This window comes from Trichoplusia ni, chromosome 2, assembly GCF_003590095.1.
Source record: "Trichoplusia ni isolate ovarian cell line Hi5 chromosome 2, tn1, whole genome shotgun sequence".
Classification (NCBI taxonomy): Eukaryota; Metazoa; Arthropoda; class Insecta; order Lepidoptera; family Noctuidae; genus Trichoplusia; species Trichoplusia ni.
The window spans coordinates 2,035,193-2,063,065 of record NC_039479.1 but is presented as its reverse complement, the minus strand read 5'-3'; the positions used below and the strand labels follow the sequence as shown (position 1 = coordinate 2,063,065).

General features: G+C 35.3%; 1 protein-coding gene across 1 annotated transcript; it reads right to left on the bottom strand.

Moving 5' to 3' along the window:
* Window positions 1–1,163: 1,163 nt before the first annotated feature.
* On the bottom strand, window positions 1,164–27,570 carry LOC113501316. The gene is made up of 5 exons (XM_026882441.1): window positions 27,022–27,570; window positions 5,243–5,370; window positions 3,151–3,281; window positions 1,994–2,195; window positions 1,164–1,380 (listed from the first exon to the last, which is right to left on the bottom strand). Exons 2-5 carry the CDS (start codon window positions 5,260–5,262, stop codon window positions 1,164–1,166), a joined length of 570 nt encoding a protein of 189 aa, XP_026738242.1. The 5' UTR covers window positions 5,263–5,370; window positions 27,022–27,570.
* Window positions 27,571–27,873: the final 303 nt, after the last annotated feature.

Genomic DNA, 27,873 nt, shown 5'->3' with positions numbered 1-27,873 from the left:
ATACTTAAAGAACCTGCAATAATATTTCATGTATCTAAAAGGAAACATTAAAAAACGCTGCTTCATTGCTTCAAGTATAAAAACGCAGGAAAACGCTTGTATTTACACGATTAAGTAACATAATAACTGCTTCCCTTAATGCATATAACAAAGTTGTGATCGCGATCTTTTCACTTCGGTACCCAATAGGGTAACCAAATAATCTATGTTGTACTGACAGTCTCAATATTTTATTCAGTCCTCTTTTCAAGAAATTCAATAATTTCAAAACCTATCTGTAAAAATATTTTCTATTTCTTAAGCAGACATTTCAGGATCATCAATTATTCAGGTTTTCACAAGAATGAGTCCAGTCTAATACCTACTTATCCCGTTTAATTAAAGTTAAGTTCAGTCAGTAATAAAAAATATTTTCAACGAGTTAAAAGTCCCTATAGAATTTCCTTTGTACGTAAACGAATAATAATAATATCCGTACGTTAAATACATACGTACATACATTTACATACATGTGTCTGATGATCCTAAAACCTCTGCTAAAGAAATAAAAAGTAGACTTAGCATTCCAGTTGTCTATTGTATTTCTTAAATTATTGTCCAAAAAATACTGTAGTTGATTTAAAATAGTAAAATTTGTGGTCACACTACGAAACCATTTTACAATAATGAGGTCTAATACGATGATATGCACTATCCAGGGTTTACGAGCGCCTATCTTAGCAATAAATTAAAACTAAACTTAGTAGCAATCTCTAACAAAGTAAGGCCACATGTAAAGAACATTAAAAACTGTAATTCTTTCGGAAGATTATTTATTTCTGTTTTGTAAAGTATTTACATTCAATACATCCTAGTCTAAAGTGTGATGAACTACAATAACTTGCGGTATCAGCATGGGAGCGTCCACATATATTTTGGTATTATTTGTATCACAGTTCGTAAAATACAAGTGACAAAGGCCGATTTACACCCGGTTACAGAAACCATTAAATTTAACTTAAGTGTTTCGGTGATTTTCGTTGGTTTCATTCTATATCCTGGCTGGAGTTTCAATGACGGGCATGTGTGGCGGTCTATGTCGACGGTCCCAATGAAATAAAAGGCCGTTTTACCATTTTACCACATACGTGGTTACAACACTGCTAAAACTAAGAGGAATAAACTCACCAGTAGCGACATTTCAGTGTTCTGGGCATCATGGTGACATCCCCGGGCCTGACGCCGGGGCCGCAGTAAGGCAGGGACGGGCCCCTGTTGGGCAGGCGCGGCGGCGGTTCGTGCAGCGCCAGCAGCGCCGCGTGCAGCCGCGCGCGCGCCGCACTGATCCCGCCCGCACCGCGGACTGCCGCCTCCACTACTTCGTTTACATCTTTCTCCCATCTGAGAAGTATATCAATAGTTTTATGGCTTCTAAACAAAAGGTAGAGCTAGACAATGTTACATTGCGGTGGAATGTTAAATGAAAAGGAAATTGCAAATGTGCCATTTTTTTGAGGACTTTTTGCAAGAATACACAAAGAACATCCGTATCGCACGTCCTTTAGTGTGTTAATGTCATTGGTATTCGACAAAAAGCCAACTGGTCATTAAAACGCGGATCACCTTTGAAAAATCAGTCTTCTATATGCATTAAATGCCTTTATCAAAGCTGCCCTAAATATAGTTTTTACATATTAATTGTAAGGAAGTATCAAACTTAAATAATATGGTATATGTTATCAGCTCCACTGTAAATTGTTTCAAAGAGGAGACTGCACGGATAACCGAGTGGTTGCGAAAACCACGCCAAACCCAAAAAGCGCGACGTGTCGCGGATCCGATCCCCGCGTAGGACAACCATTTGTATGATCCACGAATGCTTGTCCAGAGTCTGGGTGTCTTTGTGCATGTGACTTGAATGTTCGCAACACAAGGATTAAATTCCTTAACAAGGGAGACGTTTATAACAATACTTCGTTAATTAGTGCAGGTTAATAAAATGTTTAACATTCACCTGCATACTCCTAAACAGGACCTAATATCCTCCTTCAAGCTCCTGCTGAGGGTGCAGACGGGACTGGCGTCGGAGTCCGACGTGGTGTGAGATCCATCGTTCTTGTCCGAGTCGGAGAGCCGGCAGGCCGGCGCCTCGAACTGATCGCTCTTTGGTAAGTTGGGGGACACCCGGCCGTGGCTGCCGCCGCCGCTGCCGTAGCCTGCAGACAAACGAAGGTAGACAAATGGCTGGAAGTGACATTATGAGCTGAATGTTTCATTAGTTTGTGCTTTAAACGTCAGACTGTTAAAGTGTTTGAAAGCTGAAGATCCAATTGACGGATGACTAAAACTTCAGACGATTTTAAGTCACTGTTGACACAAGCTTTCATAGAGATTTAATTTTAATTAGTTAAATGATCCGTGGTAAATTTTTAAGATGGGGCAATCTTCCTCTCCATAAAAGAAAGTCAACAAAATGATACCTCAGAAAATAATGTCTTAATCCAAGATGGCCTTCGGGCTAGGAGTCCCTGGTATTTTGCAGACTTACTATAAATACAGTCATACCACTCTCTCAGTCAATTTTAGACATTTAAGATCGTTTAAAAGTTAGTTTACCTTTACACATTCAGGGTAAGACCTACACACTCCCAAGCACCGCTGACAAAATATATCCCTTTGTTCACATTCAGGGCAAAGGCCTTTTTATTCAGCGAGTTGAGTGGAACTGAATATTAAACATGCTTTTTTATTTTTATATGTCGGACGAGTTATATGCAGGTGCGGCTTAATCTATTTATACTGACTTCTACCTTGAACCTTAGCAGCTTGTCTTGAAGAAATTAAACAGACTGTTGAGTATCCAGAAAAGAAAAATAACACATACAGAGAATTTTTGGATAGCTATTTTATAATAAAGATGGATTTAAGATTTAAGAAGTTAGATAACAAGAGCTACGATAAACTGAAAACGACTGTAGGACTTTACGATGTCACTTCAAATGAAAGCTCATCAAATTCAAATATATTTTTTCTTTTCACATGCTTAAGTGATGCATTATTTACAAACATTTGCATCTGGTGGTCAATAAATTAACACATGTTCAGGTTACTTTAGACTATCAGTAGGTATTAAATTGCAGTAACATTTGAAGTGAAGCCTCATGCACTGACCTGATGATGTGGAGGGAGCTCTCCGCGGCGTGCGCGGCGGCTCCGGGGCTTCCCCCTCGGGCACCTCGTCCAGCGAGTCCACGATTATCACTACCTCTTGCTCTTCTTCCTCTGTGTATAGGGGATTCGACCTGTTGAAAATAACAGGAGTTAAATCTAAAGGGCACAGTGACATCTTAGAAATATATGGATAAACTCAAAAAATACTAAACAACAAGGGCCAAAGGTTTTTAGTCTTAGGAAGACCGACATATCCCCACGCCGTGCCCTCTACGTGGATTAAAGATTCAACCCGGAAAATAAGAAACATAAAATGTTATGGCACAGTGTTGTGTTTAGTCAATAAGTGTTCAGAGTCGTCGTTTACCAGAGGTCCAACCACCACCTTAAACTAATATTTTTACGGTTTTTAGAGAGAGAGAAGAGAGGTGGAAGGGGTTCACAAGCCTCACCTCTGAGGATAACGAAGCGAAGATTAGACTGAGGACGAGAGATGCCACTCCACACCTTGTGGTGCCGTGTCACGCTTCCACAACGGCAAAAATATTGAATTAAGAATTGATGTCCTGCCTTCAACCTTTAGCACCTGAACCTGTCTACTTAACGACCACAACCCGTTTACTAGGTACAGGAAAATTTAAAAAAAGAAAGACCAGTGTCTACTTTAAAAGGTGAGGACAAAAATATCTTTAATACTCTTTGTACCTTCCTAAGTGGATCACATTGCGAACCAGGATGCACTTAAGGTGTTTAAACCCAACAAACTGGATTGGTATTTTATTTCAATTCCTTATATCCACAATTAACTAGTCTGCTTCTAAAGTTCAAAATAACAGGTTTTATAAATATAGTCCGGTTAAGGTATCTGTACTACGACAAATTATTACCAGGTAGACTTTTAAAGATCATGTTTGTAAAAAGTACTTTTGCTTGGTTATTGGTGGAAGCGAGATGGCACGCTATTATACGCGTATTTCTCCTTCAAATGTTCAAAAGACTGGCACTAGAATAGTATCTTTGTCTTAAAGCTTTGTCTGGTAACGCAGCATTATTATTTTTGTGCGCAAAAATAATTCGGCTTCAGATACCTCGATTTACTTAGATTTCAGCAAATGTTGGGACTGTTTTTGTCTCCTTAAGATCTGAGCTACCACTAATTCTTTTAGAAGATAGTTGCGTTTAATTAATTGCTGATTAAAGGCGAAAATAGGCCATTATTATTCTACTATCAAGACTGCTGGTTATCGGAAAAATTAGTCAATTGTTATTCTACCATCAAAAGACAGTGAACATTTTGACAATTACCCTGACCGCAAAACAAAAATAAATAAGTACAATCACGCACAAAATTTACATTCTTACAATGAGTGCTAATATTGCAGTCATTGACCTCTTAGATTTTGATAGAGCTAATTCAACCTTATGACGTTCAACATAAGGCGCTGCTTTATAAGGCTTTCATGATTCACAATTTCCTGGAAACTTTCTGTTGAGTATTGTTTGGAAATATTCTTTGTGGCGGTACCTCTGTTGTGTCCGTTGATGACTTTGCAGTTAGGAATTGAATAGCATGCATTTCTCTTTTCAATTATTTTTTCCAAAACAGGGTATTTCCCAATGTATGCCACTGATACCGATTTTCTGCTTTGTGTACTTAGTTGCCGACCCTGAAGCCAGTTCGTAATTCTTACAAATTTTCGTCCTATGAATTTCAACATCCATTCAAATTGGCTAAAGCTTCATATAAGAACAGTTTTCAGCTGAATTCAAATGAAAGGCAGGAATTAAAAATACCCCTTGGAACAGCCAAATAGCTGGTACAAATTTCTTACCAAATAAACACCCTTAAAGTACATATTTTGTGCCATTAAGTGTTTATTACTATTAATGTATTTAATGTGCAAAGCAATAACCAAATGACGTGACGTGACGCTGATATTCCTGCGCTCTGAGGATGCGAGAAGCAGACGACAAAAAAAACAAGCAGGAGAAAGAAGAGAATAGCATAAACAAAGGGGCCTATACCTAGATTACCTAGCAGTGGGTTATGACTTATGAGCTGTTAAAGAACGGCGATGATGTTGAGGTATACCTGAGCAGAGGCGGCGGCATCTGGTCGAGAGCGCGGAGCGGGTGGTGCACGAGCGGCGCGGGGGGCGCGGGCGGGGCGCCGCCGCACGCGCACCCTGCCGCCTCCTCGCACTCGCGTCGCCCTCCACCCTGCATCACACACAAACAAATATTAAACATTGTTATCATTGATTGCCGATAGCGAGTTAAACCAAGCCAGAGATGGTGGGATGACCGGGATGTATGTTCTTATCGAACTGGTCTCTCGTGGCACTTGGGAGGGGCAAATTGGGAAACCTTTGCCCAGCTGTGGGACATTAGAATAATTGTAATTTATAAGTTTTTTCTTTTTTCATCAGGAGTTTTTTCGAGACCGCCCAGATAAACAAGACTAATGTTTTTCACTAGAACTGAATGTTTGAGTTAGATAAACCGAAATAAGTCAGCGACCACTGCGTGTTCATATCTACCTAACCACAAAATCTAGGAACCACGTACGTCAATTTCCAATCCTTATGCACAAAACGCTTAATTATTCACAGAAGCGGTGCCATACAGAAACAAAGGCAATTTCTCACGACCCTAGTGAGCTTATCTACATCATAATAACGCCTACAAGCCTCCAGAGAGATCCAACGAGCTCTCAAACCAAGACTGCTTGTAGTACGTGTAGTGTGCAAGCGAGACACCGCTACGTGAAATGTAGAGCGGCATCTCCATTCCACATTAACAACGGTGCTGATTGTAGAGCTCATAATACAGGTATAGGTAGATCTTGTAATGCGTCACAATTAGTTAAACTTACATAACACAACAAAGGCAATCGTTGTGGTCATAATGCACCTCTTGATTATATCTATGGTCAAAGACTATAAAACATTCAGTTTTTCTTCTGTTTTTAATTTGTGTGTTTTTTGCCGAATTCGCGATATAAAATCAAATAGGCAGGAGACCTACAGCCACCTCTTAAATAAGTTTCATTTGTTCTAGTGTGTAAAATGAGAAGCTGCTATACACCGGGCTGTGCACCATCTTGCTTCCAAAACTCAACAATCTTACCTGGACATGGAGTAGACTACAGAAAACAATAATTTATTGGTTTTCCAGTGCTTCTACAACGAACGAATCAAGATGTAGAAAGAACGTAGATGTAACATGCACATTGCACAAAGAAAGCTAACTTTAGGTAAATCAAAATCTAGCCAGTTCAAACAATAATAATTAGACAAAGAACAAAGTCAAAATACTTTAAAATATTTTCATTACCTACTGATAGTTCCCTTTCTTCTAACATTAGATTTGTAGCCATAATTAATTATGCATAATGGCTACCCATTCGCCCATTCTTGCCACATTTTAATTTGATCTTAAAGTCTTCAACCGAGTAAACAGTCTGTTTCATCCGGTGACTCTACCATTCATAGCGTTATCTTTATACAAATCACATTACATTTGAATATGTATGAAGAATCTCGGAAGTATAAAGCATTGTTTTTTATAATAGCTTGAATTTCATTGAATACTGACGTATGAATATGTTCTTTGTATGTTTGAAGATAATATTATCTAACCCATTTTGGTTGGTGGTAATTTATCGTGTTACTAATAAACTTTCTATTAGTAAAATAATTTACAAATTATGTGTATCCTTAGCTTAGTCCCTAGAACGTCACAAACTTTACCTTTGATAATGTTGGCATAGCTTGTTCTTATTTTATTTAAGTCATTATAATTCTAGTAAAAGATCTCGAGAAGATCAAATATTTTTAATTCACTTACGGTACGGGGTGTTACTAAGGCAAATGGATTGTGGAGTTCAAATAGGTAATCCTTCTATCTAGGAAGAAAAGGTGAACAGACTGGGTTTTTGAAAAAAATATTCGCGCACCTACTATGAGCCGGTACATACTTAAACACTCCTTTAGACAAGGCGAGAAACATCGAGTAAGAAGTAATACATTACGGGGAATTCAAGCTCTGGTATCAATAGCGACATATCGTAGTCGGCAATGTATCACACCTAGCGCAATATCTCCCCGGGAACAAATACACCATAATTAATTAATAAGATGATGTAATCTACCGTGACATAGGACACTCAAGTAGAAAAGTGTCAGCCACAATACGCACAACAATTATCCAATAATTGTCGTTTATAACGGATGTTAATCTGTGAGATCAACTAGGCAGATCGCCCTCGTTCCACTTGCCTGTACCGTGGAAATACGGTGTTAAGTAACATTTAATATATACTGTTAAGAAATTACCTTTGTCTATGTTTGTTAATGTACCGCGAAACGTGAGTATTCTTTGGCCTGTATTATAGTACGCTTGAAGAGCTGTTCTTTAAAAAGATACAGACAGCCGTAGTTTCGTAGTAAGATTTTTAATAATACTTAGTCGGGGCCCGAACCCCACAGGGTGTGCCTACTTTACTTTAAAGTGTCTGGTTAAGCAGCCAAGCGTAAGCTCAAGCTCGCCTCATATTAAAGAGCTGTTTTATTATTGGATTAAACATGTAGGTATTAATCTAAGAGAAGTTTTTCTACAAATATTGTCAAATATTAACGTCCAGGATGGTAAGTACCAGTACTGTCCTTTGTTTGCGATCATCATTACAGCGTATGCTAATACAGGTGAGTGAATGTGATTGTTTACTTGAGTATGTAAGCATGTTTGCAATTAGGTATACTTTTATGTTACGTAGCTTTTGTTTGTTTGGTTTCTGCAATGTTTGTAGAAAAAGTTGATTCTATCATTCATAATTTTATTGACGGATCTTGAATAGTGATGTGTGTTATGCATAAAATAACCTCTTGAATTCCTTTAGTAGCTTCTTGCCTAGTTTTATCCATACAAACGGAATAGCTACATGAGAGTGTTTCGGAGCTGATCATTTAAATGATGGTAATGACGACATCTTAGCCTATTTCAGCTAGATCGACTACTTTACTCCAGACGTTGGTATTTATTTAAAGACCAAGTCAATTAAAAAAATTAAAGCTTTTATAAAAAAACACTAGGTAATCTTTTTTTCCGTGTACCAACAAAACGAAATAAAAATGGTATCACGGATGTTATTTCAACAATTAGGCATACCATTGTTTTCAATTAATTAAGTGGAAACTCATCAATCAAAGCGTATTTACGTTTGATTTTAAATTAGCCGTCATATACAAGATCAGTACCTCTACCATGAGATACTAAACCAGGTTTAGTCTGGTTGTGGAAGCGAGAGGCCGGTATACGCAATAAAGCGCGCTCTCTCACTCCCACAACGGTGACAGACTTTAAAGTCTCATAGACAACCGAGAAGTACGTCAATATTTATTATAATCAAGTTCATTATTTAATCTCTTAATTGCTTGGAACTAATTCAAACATTAATTATAAGTTGATGTTTTTATTTGGTTCAAACGAAATATTTACTGACGCCTAAAATTAAAATTATGTTTAATCAACTATGAAAAACGTAGGCAAGCAGTTCTAAATTCTATCTCTTGGACTTTGTTAAGAAAATATTCTTTCTCAAGTTTCGTTTATTTTAAAATATTATACTTAATAAAAAAATATCCTCATTAATCTCAATCTATGAATTGCTTAAAAATAACATTTGTAGTAAAAAAAAATGTAACAAAATAAATCACCAGACCTTACAAGCTCGCTAAAATACTGTTTAACAAATATTAATAACTATTTCAAAATGGATTCTAACATCATTAATTAATCACGATCCAAAATGCATATCAATATTTCATAAGTTGTTCGTTATTTCTTGTTTTAATAGTGAAGGTTATAAATAAAAGTTATATTGCATTTAAAACTCACTTGAAAAAATCATAACTCGTAAAACAAAACGAAACTTGCATTAGCGTCAATCGCATAATCCTCTACTCGAATAAACAAATCGATTGTCGAGTATTCGAATAATTGAGATGTTCCATTTTCAAAAACATTAGGTGCCAGTTATCTATCATCACTCGATAATGTTATTCGATTTATAAATAGGATCGTGATCGGACGAATGCAATTAGTGCGTGACTGTACATTTTGAAATACAATACGATTTGGCAATCTGTATATTTGTTACAGTATCAAGTGTAAGTTAATATGTTTAATAAATTATAATACATTAACCTAATTTACTAGAACGTCGTTTAGGCTTTTAATAAGTTTTCAGTTTGGTAGACTTCTACTTTAAAGCCGGCCCTTTGTCCGTGTATGGTGTGTGAATCTTGAGAAGCACCAAAGATTGTTGTAGTTTTGAAAGCAAGAACATTAAACAGTGTAGAGCAGCTCTCTTTTACAACTAAGAATTTCAAAAAGAGACAAGTAAAGGTACAGTCAATCCATAATATGAAGAAAATAACTATCAAGTGAAATAAGCATCTTATCTAATTGGTCGTCGCTTTATGCACTGTTATAAGGCTACAAGGCGACCCTATAGATCAAAACTGGTCAAGTGCGAGTAGACTTCCGGACAGTGAGGATTTCGTACAAATATGCAAAAAAATCCACCAAATCGATGACCGTACGAAACGTTGTTTCAGCCACCTCTATATCTTGTGTTTATCACCTTTTCATTATTTACATCATCTCAAATTTCAACCATCTAACTGTTACGGTTCATGAGTTACATACAGCATGTAGAAAGACAGACGGCAGACAGACAGCGAAACCTTACTAAAAGAGATCCGTTTTTACCCTTTTGCTTGGTTTAGAAAATGCTAAAAAACGATTCAACACGCACAGCAAAGTTCCACCCTTAGGAGTTAGCTTGTAGAGCCAAGAAGACATTTTAGAACGGCTCTAAGCTAAATTTTGGTCTCGGATAAGGCTGTATGTTCCCAAAACTCATATTGTTCCAATTAATAATTAAACTTGTAAAATAACAGACACATATACATATGTTACTTTGTATAACGCAGAACCATTAACATTGATTTAACGATATCTTGATAGCGTTCATTAACAGTAAATAATTTGTTAAGATAAACCTTTGTTCTTAGCTGAATAATTAACAGTATTGTTGTGAACTAGCCATTTGAACAAAGCGTTATAAATTATTACAATACTTACATTCTTCGTTGCTATATGGTCACATGGTCTTGACCTTTCTCACGAAGCATTCATTTTATTTTGACGGTGTTCAATCTAAGCAATCCTAACTACTTGGTTACCTTTTTTTAAGTAACCAGTGCTAAGTTTAATCCTATTGCACTGAGTTTCAAAAACATTTAAGTCGTATGCTCAAAGAAAAGCATTAGACTCAGAAAAAAATGTTTGGATCACGCAAATGCTTGTTCAACACGGGAATTGGTTTGATATGTTGAATACCTACACATCTATCCATGCAGTTATAGGTGTCTCTACAAGCAGTTATGGGTAAGCAAATCGATTAAACCTTTAAAGAAATATCATGATTAAAGGGAAGTAGTGCGTAGATACGTACAAGATCAAATTTAATAAATGAATTTTGAACCTAAGTGTATTAATTAATAAAATAATATTGTTACTGGCGCCACCAACAATCAAGGTTTCTCTCGTCACTCGATCATATTACCATCTGAGTTCTGACTACCACTGTCTCATTAACAAACATCAAAATATACACACAACGTACTGAACCAGCACCTAAATCACCTCTTAAAGTAAGTTGTTGAAGGGAGAAGTCGCTCTACGCCATGTCTCGCGCTCTCTCTTTACCACAAGCGTAACAATGTTATTTTCTTACGTGGTAGGCCATCTGGTGTCTTAATTTATTAAATCAAGATGCAGGAGCTTTGCTGAAATGTAAGTTTATGTTTTTCGTTCGACAGATGGTGATGAGTAAATATAATTATGTTTATCAAATACGACGATTGAATCAGCTAAACAACTCCTATGGATCGGGAGACAGATATTTACTTTCATTTCTTTCTATTTTCTATTGATGTTCGGTATTTTTTTATGGATGTACCGGTTGCCCGCCAGGTTTCGGACCCAACGGGAGTCCTTAATCATGAGCTGACGTACCTAAGCAGATAAGTTTTTTTTAAGTTTGTAGGTTTTTATCCGGGTAAAAATACCGGTACTCTCTCTAAATTTTCTCACATAAGAAGTGGACATTTTATAATAAGACTACATTATAGCTAAGTATAACAAAATTACACTCGATTGTAATTTCGATTCTACATAAAACACTTTTAGAAACTCTCAGAGTAAAAAACTTCAGTCTAAATACCATTAAAATTAATGGCTTAACCACTGGGTACGGTAGCTGGGTGGTCAGTTAACACGGATTCGACCTTTCATCACTAACTTAGCCATAATGAACAATTACTGGCCTTGGCTATCTTAAACATATTATTTAAAAAGCAAAAAAATGATTTCTGCATTCATAACTTAGGTCAAGGCGTTATCATTATGTTGTTATCATCGCCTTGATGTCAATTTTCAAATATTTTAAGTTTTTATCGATAAAAGAATAATGTGTTTATCGATTATCATCGATTTGTATCGAGTCACGATTTAGACATCTGTGTTATTGTGATGTTAAGGTCTTGTACATTTATGTTTGATATTTAGTATTGACGCGGTGATCGTTTAGGTGGGTTTTATGTTCCTAATGAGATCCGATGAATAAATAATTAATTCGTTGACCTCTGTGTTAGAAATAAATGTCTACTTATTAAAATGTATTTTTATTTTCATTTGTAGAATTCTTTTTGGAAGCTCGTATATGCACTTTTCTACTGATTTTACAAGGTTTTATTATTTCAATTAAATATTTTTATTATTCATATTATTAATATCTTACTTTGATAGGTCTTGCAATAGGACACCGTTAAAAAAAACGCATTTAGGGTTGTTAATGAGCGTGAATCGTGATCCCTTACAATTAATTTTATTTAAATTTATAAATTCATCTAAAAATAACGTTGTGATTTAATATTATAAGATTTCGTAATTGCATGCAAAATCTGTCTTCAACTGATAATATCTTATTTTACAACCCGAATTTTAAAACATATTTCATTGGTCTAACTGTCATTGAACAACTTTTAATGCGATTAAGTATTAAAAGTAATTTGTTTTGCGTTTCACGCTTTTTGGACGCTGTCTCATTAATAATTGTGTAAATTACAAGACTATAGCTGGCATTGTGCAAACGCCTTTTCTGCGAGCTTAAAAATTATTAAGCATTCATTTTTAGAGTTCTGTAAATGAAGGATAAAATCGGAAGCCATTACTAAGACCTCGCTGTTAGAAGGTCTATCCCAAAGCTCTATCTTATAAATCGTGTTATCTAGAAACTTGAAATTTTCGCACGCAAACGTTAAAATCAAAGCTAGGTAACAGTTGGTTAGTCATAATTTGGGTCAAGATATTTTTATGTCAAATTTCTTCTTATTCAGCCTATTTATACAGAACTCTCTCTAACGTAAACCCAACTCACACTTAACCAATTTTTAATCTACAATCAGTAATGACGGCAAATATATTGTAATAGTTTTTAACTTGTAAGATGGCTGCGATGTCCTTAGTTTAACACATTAATATGAAATATTATGTGGGCAAATTGAACTGATTATATCGGTAAGTTAACCGCTGAATATAGAGTTAATGTGCAGATGTCAGCATAAATAATCGTGTATCCTTGTATGACTAAAATGTTATTGTTATTCAAATGAAAAGATAAGTACATACTTAAGGTGAATATGGTTTCGATGTTGGTGCTACAGATAGGTTATTTGAAACTTCTTTTTGTTTTATTTTTCTTGTTTTGATTTCAAAAAATTATGTTACTGGGGTGATATGCTCTCTGAATCTAGCAAAACCAAAACTACCGCGTGTTTTACCTACTTCGTCATTTTGCATTTGAAAATACCTTTTTTTTTAAGAAACAAAATACACAACCAATTTTCATTATGTTGCGAACAAAAATACTTTTATTCCTTTTAAAATTATCGTTCCATGTTTATAAAAGAATGCGATTGTGCAACGGGAATTTAAGCGAGCATTTTTACTTTTACTACAAATCAATGGCTTCACAAAATATTATGCAAGAAGGATAGTTACTTAAATGGCGTTTTAATATGTCTATAGATCTACATTCCACTTAATAATGAAGAAAGGTATCCAAAACCTCCGGGCACTTCTTTAGGTTATGACGGACTCTCACCGACTATAATCATCCCGGGCTTTAAACTGCCTTCCTTATTGGTTATAAGAGGAATTCCTCATAGACATCCACTAAACTAAATATAAACCGCCGTGCTACCTCATCCGCGATTTGGTGTCGATGCGTTGCAAATCTTCGCTTACCGACCCCTGAGCCAGAACAATGGGATCACTCGCGCATGCTCAGTGCAATTTTGGTTGGTAAGCCATAAGGCTCACCGGGTAGAAAATATGTCCGCGTCAATTCCTGTCACTTAAAGCTATTAAGAAACCACTTTCTATTTAGCAAAAGAACACAAACCATTACCACATATTGCATTAAACACAGCAGTTTACACATATAAGCCATTATCACTCTCCACTTTAATTCGGGTCAATTAACCAATGAGAATATACGTTCGGAACAAAGTATAAAAATACTAAAAACTTATAAAAATGTGTGTTTATGTGTAGTATGTCGTCACCTGACATTTGACCCCGACTTCCGATCTTTAATGAATACTTATCAGCTATCAAAGAGGTTTTAGGCGGTGTTGAGTATCAAGGAATAAGCTTAAAGCGGTTTATAACAAACTAGCTGTTGCCCGCGAATTCGTCCCCGTGGGTAGAAGATATAAGTTTTGATTTAGGTATACCTGCCCGGTTTTTTTTCACAATTTCCATTGCATCTTAGCTCCTATTAGTCACAGAGTGATGGTTTATAGCCTAAAACCTTCCTCGATTAATGGTCTATTCAACACAAAAAAAAATCATTTTGAGCCAGTAGTTCCTGAGATTAGCGCGTTCAAACAAACAAACAAACAATCAAACAAACTCTTCAGCTTTATACATTAAGTATAGAAGTATAGCTATAGATTACAGAAAAAAGTAATATGATTTGCTGAACTAAAATTCTATGACTATAAAACCAGTAACATAAAGACTGTTTATAGCATGCAAGCAAACATGAATTGTTTAAGGCAAGAAAAAAAATCCAGGAAATTAGGAAGACAATTCGATTTTAATGGTGTCCGTTTGTCTGTCAAGATCGGAGTAATAGGAAAGACTATGAAGTAAGGTAAAAAAATGTCCAGAGGATCTTTTTAAGTAAAGTACTAGCGATGTAACAGTAAAAGCTTCAGAAAAGAGATAAAAGTGCAAGATCAAAGTATACAACATAGATGTGTGTAACGGAAACATCGATATTTTGTAGCTCGTTCCCGACGTACCCAGTTACAATAGCCTGCAGTCTGTAAGACCTGTGTTTGTGGAAACAAGACTACGCCTTGTAATGTGCTATATCGCTCCCACAACTGCACCCGTCTTACTTTATGAGACAGTAGTAGGCCCCTAGAGCATATAAATCACCATTCAAAAACGATTAAGCGTAATAATAATTAAATCGTAGTTCATCGCTTTTAACTGGAAGCCAACCTTAACGCTCACAAGTCATCGATTAAGACCCCAATTATACATATACAGATGCCACTACAATAATCATACTTATTCATATATACGATGACCCAAATATTTACAACTACAATTTTTCAAACAAAAACCTTGAATATTACAAAATAATAGACGAATACGAATCGTTAACAATCACTAATTGACATTTGAGAAACGTTATTAATTATATTAGAACCATATTTCTTAATCTTGTTATTTATATTGTCATTTATCATATTTTGAAGGGTATTTATATTAAAAATTTGAGAGTGACCGTGATTTATTGTTTTTCTGGTCAATTTGCCACGGACCTACTGGAACAGATGTGCAAGCGGGACAACGCTCTATAGGCTGTAGAGCGGCATCTCCCTTCCACAACTGCAAAATCTTCTTTAAAAAACATTAGTAGGCTCGATGATGTCCATGTTACTGACACTGATGTAATTGCTCGGCTGATCAATATTTCTTATTTTTTTTTGTAATAGTTAAAAGTCTTAAGTTTACACAATACAAGCTCATACACAACTATTGTAACTTATAACACGAGAAGTCTTTTCGCATATCAGCTTATCACCACTGACTTTACAGACAAAGTAGAGCGAAGTTCTCAAAAGTACGTAGACTTCGAATGATATTTCTATCTGGGAGTCTATTAGAAATGTAATTTTATCATCATAATCACCTTCCTCTTTTTCTTCCTACCCCTCCTTTATACAATCAATTTTAATTCCCTCTGACAAACTACCCTTAATATGTTATAGCTGTTGCCCGCGACTTCGTCCCCGTGGGTAGAAGATATAAGTTATGATTTATACCTGCCCTGCTTTTTCCACATTTTCCATTGTATCTTCGCTCCTATTAGTCGCAGCGTGATGGTATATAGCCTAAAACCTTCCTCGATGAATGGTCTATTCAATACAAAAAGAATTTTTCAATTTGAACCAGTAGTTCCTGAGATTAGCGCGTTCAAACAAACATACTCTTCAGCTATATATATTAAGTATAGAAGTATAGATATAGATGAAGGAGTAACTCCTACACATGTATGAAGACTAAATCTAAATAAAAATATAATCCATCGCGATCCTGCTGGACATAGTCCCTCTGCATCCTTCTGCATCCAGTCGCAGCAAGCTACCATTTCTTTTACTATATAAAATCAATTCATAATTTCCTCTTCCATACTTAACCTACTAATAAAAGCGAAAGTTTGTATGTATCGATGTTTTTCCCTCTTTCACGAATTAAGACTAAATTTGGTACACATATGGTTTATAACAACAATTAACACATAGGTTTTCATCCCAATTTTATGTTCCCGTGGGATCATTTTATACGTAGCGGGCGGGGCCGCGGGTAACAGCTAGTATGTTAATATAAACGTCAACTGCCGCAACAGACGTTTACATTAGAAGCACATTAAAACAATGACATTCAAATGCAAATCCGCATCCGTTTTCCCATAGCGTTTATCTAAAATCCGACCATTATGTTCATTCAAGATAACTCGAAACAGTAGGAACAAAATATTACGTAGATATTACACATACAAGGTTCTTGCGTAGGAATACAATGAAGATCTCGTGTTTCGATCATCTTAAAGTTGTAGTTTCATTAATTTTATTCAATTCATATCTGGCTGCTTAACCTCCTCATTTTTTAAATAGTAAATCGTCTTTGAGCTAGTGGATATAGTAATGTTTCTAGATTTTTTGTGTTTGATTGCGAAACTATAAAAAAAACATTATAGTAGACATAATAAAAAAATAGTTTTGTATTTTCTTTTATTTAACATGACGATTTAAATCCAACATTTTTGTTGAAACATTTTATGTGTAATTATGAAGTGGACACTCGAAATGACATCCGTTGTGTATACGAAAAAATCTCTTATTTCCGTACTCGGACAAAATGGCTTAAAACTCCGTAACGAATGCCGTATTTCTGTGGCTATTAGGTACGTCAATAAGTCATTTGGGCATAATTTCGTACGCCTCAAACAAAGAGGAGAAAGTTGCGCACGCGCCGCATGGTGACCGCAACGCCGGACGGGACGGCACACCACGAAAGTGAAGCAGTTTATTAATAGCCTTTTAATTAGTATTAAATAGAACAAAAGGATTTTGTATGCCAAATCTTGGCCACAAGGGGCCTTTATGGCTACTAAGAAAAATATTGTATCGAAGAATTGGAGTTTTAAACTACAACAGAGAGGCTTTTGCTAGAAGTGGAATCGAAAAGCGGCTACAAAATTATTTATTTTGTTTTCTAGTCTTATAACTCGAAAAGTTAAAATAAAACACCGAATCTTTAAATTTAAACCAGCAAAAACTATACCACCCTTCGAACAATACTTGCTACACTAAACTAGCTGAATACACAATTTGCAGTCGCACAAACATTTCAATACGTCATCGCGTCACGCGTCACCATATTGTCTTGTCAACATCGCATGAACCCGTCCAACTCTGACGCAACGTATGTACAACACTTTTCACTGGATTACAGCATATTATACAAACGACATTGAAACCAACTGACCGAGTTTTTTATGCTTATGGTAGTGGCTAAAGACGCGGGATTATATTGAACGACCTTTCTGTTTGTTTGGGTTTATTTTTCTATGTATAGCGCTTTTTTTCGTAGTATCTTTGTGGAGATGACTTGAATGTTTGTGAAACCCACTTGACACTCATTTTCAGGACTTTACTACCTCATTTATTCAATCAGGAAAGCCTTAGCAGTTAGTATTTGGAACAATGTTAAAATGATATTAAATTATTAGCCTTATGTTAATGATATAACATGTGGTATGTTCATCTGAAAAATGGTCTTAAAAATAGGACCTTAATTCAATAATTTATTGTTTTTTTCTACCTCTTTAGTCAGTTGACCATCAGTATCAATTTTAATAATAACAGCCCACGTAGTTTAAAAATGATCCTAACCTAGATTAAGGGCAGTTTTCATTGGGAGGTCCCCAAATCAGGCTCACAGGTAAAATATGGTCAAGTCAATGGTTGTATAGACTTTTTTGTAGTACTAAAACATGATTTTTATTCATTTATTAAATTAGGTCCACGAGCGACTTATCACAACCTCTTTAAATAATGTCTTTATGTGTTTTCTTCTTGTTTGTTGTAAGTAACAAGGAGGCGTATAAAAAACCAGCTACATTGATTTCTTAAAGAATACAAAAAAGTTACGTCGAAATATTAACAATTATACTGAAAATAAAATTAAATCAACTGTTTCCGAAATTAGTAGTAACTGTTCTTAGCCGTTAAGTGTCTTAGCTTATTTTACTAAAAACACTGGATTTGCTGTATATTTTCATGGTAATTTTATTTAATAAGCAGCGTCAGGAGATATCCAATAGAAACTTGATTAGAGAGAGCGCGTTTAAGTTAAATGTACAGAATTAGGTTCCAATACAGGCTAGTCTTTCAGTATAGAGGTCTTAATTAACTGAAAGTGGTGAAATATTATTGTTATGTTTACCAGGGCGCTGACTGCATCTTAAGTGTTATCTTTGCATTTATGGAAAAAAGACGCTCATCTAAGCAGTGTCGTACGCATCTTTCTTCCACAAGAACCCCAGGATAACTTTAGTCAATCAGAGACCTAATTCTTTTCGATACTTACGAACTGACATAAGTTTTAACACATTAGGTTCAAACATCTGCTAGGAAACATCCGCTGATAACGATTCCAATTGCAAAATAATTGAGGTCAAATTATTCAACAATCCAAAACGTGACGTTTACGTTTAAGGCATAAGGCAGTAAAGGAGTCTTTAGCATAGATCTTTGCTTGAATTTTTAATCTGGTGCGTTCTGCAAACCTTGTACTGGTACTGCTGCATATTTACAACGAGGCACCATTAACTTCCTTCCGTATTATCTTCTTTATGTTGAGCTTTTGATTTTCCATTACTGGGTTTAATGCTCGAAAAAAAAGTACTCTTTTTTAACCGTTGACATTGACAGCAATACCACACCAATTTGCAACTCGATGTTGCTCATACGTTTATTCGTCTCGACATCTTCGCACATAGCGAGTAGGGCGCGAAAGTGCTAAGTGAGTTCAGACTGACCCGCGTTTGAACCTCGTTACTGTAACCGGGTCACGTTTCATAACGTACATAAACTTACGCCCTGTTACAAGAATTTGTACTTAGAGAAATAAGGCATAGATTACTGCGGGCCTACAACATCTTCTTAAAGCGAGACTAATGCAATTGTGGCTCTACACTTTAGAGTGCATCGTCTCCATTTAACACTGCAGCAGCCACTGTTAGTGATTCGTGGTATTTAGGTGATGTTATGTAGTTTAAGGTCATTAACTCCGAATCATACGGTGAGTCCAATAAGTGGTGTGTTTCATAGGTACGAGGGAACTTAGAAATTGTTATCTATGTCTAAATATTTTCAATATGTTGTTAGACTTGACCTGTATAATTAATATGAGTATGGTCAGAGTGATTCATTATCCTAACTAATTAAATCTGAACTGTTTACTGTTATGCTTTAACGGTAAAAAGCTCAATCGATTTTAAGAAAGTTTGGTAAGGATAGAAAACGTTTACATCAAAAACAAGTTAATGAAATAAGTATTTAGGATTATAAGGGATACCGCGAGCTGAAACTAGCGAAAAAACGTTCTAATGATTTTGTAGTTTCACGAACTTGTAATTAATACGTCCGATCCCAATGATATCTGAAACTAGTCGGGATCTCTTCAAAAAAACGTCGCTTTAACAAATAATGCCAGAACTGCTGTATGTACATGATCTACTATCTAATTTTAATTTTTAGTGTTCCTCAACTATGATACATTTTCAATCAGGTCTGACTCCTTAAAATCACAAACCATAGCAGAAGCGATTGTAACACAATTCTGTATTAAGACCGGATTTAGTACAGACTATGTTGACAGCTAACGAACAGACATAATCTAGGTGAAATTTATAAGTGGTTGCGACACAGCGGCCTTGCGAATAATTTCGGCCGATCTTGCCTCCGCATCTGACCACATGAGGACAAATATCTTGGTAACTTAATATTTTGTCATCTATATAATTCTGTTCTAATATTGTAAAGAAAATTTGTGGGGTTCAGAGGGTCTCTTGAAATATTAGAACGATTTTGGAATTTATGTTAACAGTATAAAATCATGATCTTTTCAAGTTAGTGCCATGGACATGGCAATAAACAATGAGGTCCATCATAGAGACCTGCCAACGTACCAGGAATCCTCTGCGTTTCTGGAGGGAGTTGGAAGGGCTGGACTGAAAACCTTCCAAATCCACTTGACGTATTGGCTGAATTAAAGCCTACGTGTGGAAAAGGGGGCACGCCACCAGTAACCAGTTACCAATAACTAGTGGGTCATGACCACTAACACCACAAAATAACTTACACAATAAAACAAAAATAGTTATTGTTTTAGGTAATTCTGATTAATGTTATTGCATTTTCTTGTAAAGTATTTAACATGTCAATTGTCATTAGAATCAAACTATACCAAACGGCTGATGCAGTCAAACAATTTACAATAACCCACAGACAATGTTGTATACAAAACATATTAATTATAATAATTATAGTAACCTCATTATGATCCAACTTTTCAATAAAGCTAAGAACATATTTGTATAACTGTTAGAGTTAAACAATAATATTTAAACACGGGCCGTAGTGTATAGTGCCAGACGTTGTTCAAAATATGTATCTTAGTCATATGTACCTAATATATTGCACAGATATTAGTATATAAACATAATGAATCATATAATTAACATAAAGGGAGAATCAAAAAGGTTTTTATTTATCAGAGGCTAGCTTGGCGGGGGTTGTGTTTTTAAGAACCAAAAAAAAACTCTTCGTCAATAGCATTTAATGTAAAACTTGGTGAATGAAGTGACTCTATTGATTCTAAAATAAACTAGTCAGTTGCTACAGTCCTTCAAGACCCTTTTCTGTAGGATAAAGAAAAATGTGTAGTGGTGACAGATGGAGGGACAGACGGATGGACACCGCAGATTCGATGGAACCCTAAAAACATTGTATGCTTTGCACCACCCTGGTAGCCTTACGTAGTGTTTTCCGTTGTTCCCTAATTTTTTGGATTGCTTTTTAAGTTAACCATATTTTGTTAGCTATGTCATTAAAACGAATATTCTCCAGACGCTTCGAAAGCTTAATCAGTGAGGAGAGAATGAAAAGTGAACCGTCCAGTCCAGAACCATCCAGCATATTCAATATCCAACACATTTATTTTTAAGGTTCGGCATCTCTAATGAAGATGTGGAAACGAGATAGGACGCCTAAACCCAGCTGTAGGTTTATAAAGACTTTTTCTCTTTCCATCGTTTTAGAACACTGTTCAAGTATATATCAAGTAACTAATATACAGTACTCATTTCATTGGCCTAGCCTTTTCCCAACTATGTTGGGGTCGGCTACCAGTCTAACCGGTTTCAGCTAAGTACCAGTGTTTTACAAGGAGCGACTGCCTATCTGACCTCCTCAACCCAGTTACCTGGGCGACACGATACCCCTTGGTTAGACTGGTTATCAGACTTTTCACACACAGTACTTTCATTGATATATTAAAGTACTATCCGCCTTATGCCCCGTTACCTACTAAACAAAACTTTATACTTAATAGTCACATCGCCATCGGTATCAAATTGATATACTTATCCACAGCGCAATTAGAGTGCCGTGTTATGTAAATACAAGTATTCCGTTCTACATAATCTATCGAGTTTCTACAAACATAATATGATATCCAATGGATAATGTACATCAAAACATGGAATAGGAAAATGTTCTGTCAAACAGAGATCGTATTCGTCAAAATGATACTTCTGACATATTGTAAGGTATGGTCAGTCGCAGAAGTTGGTACCAAACTTTTGTGGAAGCGTGACAGTGCACTACAAAATATAGAGCAGCATCTGGGATTACAAAACAGACAATACTTTAAGAATAAAGTCCCACTGATTCGTGCTGTTATTCAAAGACTGCGCCGAGGCTAACTGCAGAGACGACGAAAAAAATATTGGAAGTGATAATAAGCCAACAGATTTAGGTACGAGCAGTCAAGAAGGTTTGAAAACACCATATCAAAATTAGACGATTTCTGATATTTCAGCTAATTTTTCCGCAGTCACAATACTAAGTAGGTACTTACATAATTATTTAAATTGTATTTAAGAACTTTGTAAATCTAATACTTTTGTTACTGACTATGCTTACATATGTATATAAAGAAGTTGTAGCAATGTACGTAGGTACCTCATAGCTGGTAATAAGAGATTCATGGGAATATTCGTTAAAAGATATCGAATGGTTTATAACGGAAGTATACAATATTAAACAGAACCATAATCCGACGGCCTAAAGTACAAAAACCAGATCAACAATTTTCAAAAGCAGTCACTACAAAAAAATATTTCCAAAACTTGCTCCAAGAAATAAATTTAGACATATAAAGGTCAATTAGAGGGATCTATTTCGCGTCTCGTCTTACAAATATACACGTAACTGATACCTACATAACAATTACAGCAACTGTAGAAAGTTATTGGTGACCAGACTGGCGACCTTCGGAAACATTCTAAGCCTGAATCCAGATTACACAATTCTGGTTGCGAGTTATAAGCCAGCTGCCATTTTAGGAAACTATTATTGATTTAATAGTTTGTTATTTAGAGATAATCCTTTGTGCACCAAAGGGGGATAAGCTGGGTTTAGTTTATTAGTTTTGAATCGTGGACTTGGCTTGTATACGTCGTCCTACTTCCACAGCTACAAGGGATATTTAATAGGTAGTACTAAGGCCTCTGATTTGGTAGTTATTTCCAAGCTGTGCATTGTTAAGGTGCAGCGCAGACGGCACAATTTTTATGCGATGGAGTCTGCAGCGCTCAAAAAGTCTGCATGGCGCGCGTGTGCGTTACTGCATATAATTGCATAGGTTCTATTTTCCCAGACTAAAAAATAGGTAAAAAAGGTATTTATAGTATAAATGCATTTATTTGACTTAAAAATTAAGTTAGAAGATGCTACTGCTACATTTTCGTTTCGATTTTTTTTTTATTAGACCAATTCTGTCTACCCCATCATAGTAAGAGGCGAAATAAATATCCAGTAAGTAGATAATTGAGCTATGATTGCGACGTAATGTTTAATATTCATATATTTGTTGTAATATCATATTTAATTATATCATAATGAGCGACCTCTTGATTAGCAATCGAATGTTTTTAATTAAGAAAGATATTTACTAAAATTGGTGATGGCATGCGTTGAGGTCAGTTTCGTGATTACAGCTGAATCAAATGAGTTCTCTTTACATCTATAAATTCTAGTCGAGTTCGGGTGTTACTTTTAATGAAGAGACTTCAGCTGGCTTATCTTCGATAGCAGAGAAAAGTGACGATATCAGGAAATTAGTTTGTGAAATAAAGATCGGATTGAATAGTCTTAGTACCTTTATAAAACACGTCTCGTTTTCCTCTCTTTAGGCCTTTTGTTTTTAGGCTTTATGTAATGTGAATTGTTTATTTCGCCGTAACCTGGATGGATGTTCCCAAGTCCATTATGTCTGCGTTGTCGTTGGAATCTTTAAAGAATTTTAAAAAAGGTGCTATATTTCGACAGTCACATTTTCTTATTACAGGGAGTTTAAGTTTTTAGACATGGACTTTATAAAATTCGGGGTTTTTTGATTGGTGGAATTGTCCATACTCTGTGGCTCTATCGAACCAAATATGGAGGATCGGTCAAGATTTATTTGCGAAGACAGGAAGCAAAATTTACAAGACTTGAGCTGTTAAGTGCCACTATCAAATGCATTTGTTAATTTAAAACATGATCTATAACAGTTATTAAATAATTTATTAGCAAACAACGGGACACTTTTTTATAGTTTTGCATTGATTGCGTTCAGGTTTATTAACACCTAAATATCTAACAGTGCAGTGTTACATCAAAGACAAAATATCCCGTTTTATGCTAATATCAGAGTCACTGACCATTTATGTTAAAGAAATAATTACTTAAAAGATTCACAAAAACTTTATAACATTTTAGGTAATACGAAGATGATTCGCGATACAATATCACAAAATTTGTCTCTTTATGATTTTACTTAAACTGCATGCATTCAACTCAAATGCAATGCAATAAAATAAGAATGAATCAAAAAATTCAGTATTTAGCTGAATGTGGAAAAACTGGAAGCCGACTACAGCACTCTCTCAGCTTAGGACTTAGGTACAAACCAGGCAAAGAAGACGTAAAAGTAGGACGCATCATAGACGCAGTCTTCACGATTACCTACTTCAAAAATACTTTATTTTTTTGGTACAAAACCTTACAATTCTAACGTCAAAACAAAATAGCTAAAGACGGGGCACGGACGAGACTCCGACACTTTTGGGTATTATCGTCTGACGTATTTTGTGACGTCATTATTTCCCTTTCATGTATAAAATTAAAGTATTTTTTTATAAATTGTTATTAACACGTGGTCTGCCGCTCCGTGTCATATCTATTCGAAGTTGGGACATCCATACCGCAGGTGCCTGTCAATGTGTTATCGTTATAACCTTTATATTAGTCATACAATTGAGAGTATCTTGCATTGTTTGAATGCTTTCTAATTGTAAATATTTAAAGACTTAGTTTGTATATCGATAAGTTTAGTCAATAGTAGATTGCATTTTCATAACGTTTTATTTATATGATTAAATTTACGAATCTTTACTAATGATGGGCTTGTAGTTAAAAATAATATTTATCAGATGTATTCACAAGTAAAATTGTAATATAATATTAAACTCCATAGTAATAGGAACGTATAATTTTTGGCAATTGTGATACATTAAAATAAAATCAAATGCCGAGTTACCATCGCGTGAATACATTCACTTTGTTAGGGTTGTCAAACAAAATTTTAGAAAGGAAACAATATTTAGTTGATCATAGTCATTTAGATAACTCGTAACTTGGAATACAAAGTAAAGAGTTTTAATATAGCAATCAACTTATTTTGTGACTAGCTTATACCCAATAATATTTTTTTTACAAAGGTTATCTCGGATCGCAAAAAGTAAATATGATTGAGCCCTACGTTTGCAAAAATGTTGCTTGGATATGCGGGCTAGGCAAACGTATTCGATGAAATTCAGCACACTTATATCAACAAAATAAAAAATCTCGTTTGTGGCTGTAATGGTCAGGCGTAGCAACCCTAATAATGAAAGACATTGGTTTACCACGGAGCGCTGAGCAAACCATCTCTGGGGCCAAATTGTGCGTTTAATTTATTACGTAATGTCATTACCGTGGATAATGGAGGAAAGTCGGATGACCGAATTAATTGAACAATTATTATTATCGTTACGAAACTGTCTGTGAACTTGTTGCTGTAAATGTATTTACAATGTAGGTAATTGTGGCCATAGGATGAGTAAGCAGAAGTGTAATTTGTCGCAGTAGATTTATAAGCTTCATTTAATTCATTCAGTAGTTTTAATATGAAAGAGTAAGGAACATCCATCCATACTTACAAACTTTCGCGTTTATAATATTAGTAGGATGTGTACTTGTTTGGGCAATATTAATGGCAATCGCGAAAGAGAGAGAGATTTGAAAAAATAGGGAATATCGTTTGCCCAGCATCGCTACTTATAACAATAATTATCTTTTGGAGACAAAACCGTAAAACGGGAACTTTTAATAAAATTTTAGACTAGTTGGGGCATTGCAATAAACGAATACTTTTCACATCAGTGTCATCAAAATGTCTTAGCGAAATACCTAATCGATAAACGAACAATCGGTAAAAATGATGACAAATGACTTACGAATAACCAGTGGCCAGTTACTACAAACAAGAACATGAGTGCGTGGGCCTATCTCTATCTTAATTCAGACAGTAAAGACTTATGTCACAGGCAGAAAAACTAAAACGTTTTGTTTTAATCTTGGCCATAAAAATGTTAAGTGGGAGTTATCGTAGGTAGCAAAGTAGCTCTAGTTACTTTGATTTTTTTGTCCATTCTGTGTACCCTAAAATCAAAATCCATTCATTCAAACTAGGCTACAAAGTAGCAATCTTTAAACTATTACATATACAGCTCTCCGTATCGCCCACCCTTCACCAAAGTAACGACGAAGTATGCAATATTTTTTACAGAACAGTCAATCACAGCAATTAATTACAAACAAACATACAGGTGAAGCTAATAAAAAGCGTGTAAAAAGTAAAAAATGGAAATGCGTACTCAAATCTAAATCACGAATTCAAATTAGCACGACAACTACTTTAAACAGCACCCCGTATCGACCACCCTTCACCGCTTCCTAAGTGTTGCTATGGAGGAAAAAACGGTACCACAAACTCTACAGCACAGCTACTCTACTGCTATCCATATCAAAACGACAATAGTACATATAAAGCTACATTCAGGTCGCAGGTTCGATGTTACACCATCTGTATTCTGCTCTTCCTGACCCGAGCATGCTTAGAAAACTGGGGTCAATCTACGTAACAATACCGTTGCAAAAGGTACCTATGTCATAAACGTTAAGTGTATTTAAAGATCATCGTGCAAAAGTTTATCCTATAACTTATACATAGAAACATAAGAGACTATTGTATTATTATTTTTTTTGTTGACGATGGTTTTCTTTAAAACTGATAGATTTTAATGAGTATGATGGTAATATGGTGTCTGTAATCTGATAGACTGTATAGGACAAATTAAACTTAGAGAATATTAAAAAGAATATGTTTATGAATAGGGTTTTGAAGACCACGCTCATTTGTAGAAATGTTTGTTTTAGTTAACATCACGATTACATACGTTACCGATTTAAGGTGTCAGTTCAATAAATTTATTAAGCTGACCTATTGGTAGGAAGCAAGCCATCCTTAGATACTGAATTACTGTGACTAAAGTAGTGAAATAATAAGTAAAAGGTATAATTAGTTGTTTAGAAAAATATAGATATAAATATAACAGTGACCATTTACCTATATTGATTTAATTGTAAATTGTTACTGATATAGCTTTTTAAACAAAAACGATAAATTTTTCGCAACTATATTATTAGGTATAATGATTTTTATAATCATTATACCTAATAATGCATAATCATAACAAAAATAGATAAATTAAAAAGTATTTACTTTTCGACAGATGATGCTTTTTTGTCGCTCACTTCACGAAACAAACACATCACAGTTTTTCACAACAATATTGCACTTAGTCCTCTTGCCCATTTCGTAAAAAAATATTAAAATAAACACAAAAGAAAATCCCGCGCAAATGATAAACAATTGAAAATACCGCGAATTATTTAAAACTGGAACGGAATTTTGACACGATTCACGCGACAGATAAGCAAATAATTTTTATCTGCGTTCGAATATTTTAAATGTTTTTTTAGTGTGCCAGTCGGACGCATGCGGGCGCGGCGAGTTGCGTAAGGCGGTACGCGTGTTGCCTGTGCGAGCGACTTGTAAAAACTGAAAGTGGAAGTGGGATCCAGACAAACGTCTTGCTGCAAGGGATGGGCGCAATCGGCTTGTGAACCATCCGAGATATTATTGCCAAATTACAATACTTGCTCGATGGATAAATCATACTGCGGACGTACAACGTTTTAGCAGTGTTGGTACAAAATAAGTTTTGCACTAGAACTAATGATAAACTTTGGTCATTATAATGTATTATTTGGATATGTAGAGTTCTATAAAGACCATAATATTTTATAAGTTTGACGGAATTATCGATTTAAACTGGCAAACAATTCCTATAATAATAAATTCCTAATATATAAATCTAATTAGCATCTAATTCATTTTTAAATCACGTAAAAATAGAAAAAAGAGGACGCAAAAAAAATAATTATGCATAGGCAAGCAAATGAAATAAATGCAACAAAAACTCCGCAGAATCGCGTAAAACATGTGCAACGCGCACAACACTATTAACCCCTCCGTCGCTACAGTTAGGTAACACTTGTCTTGTTATTTCCA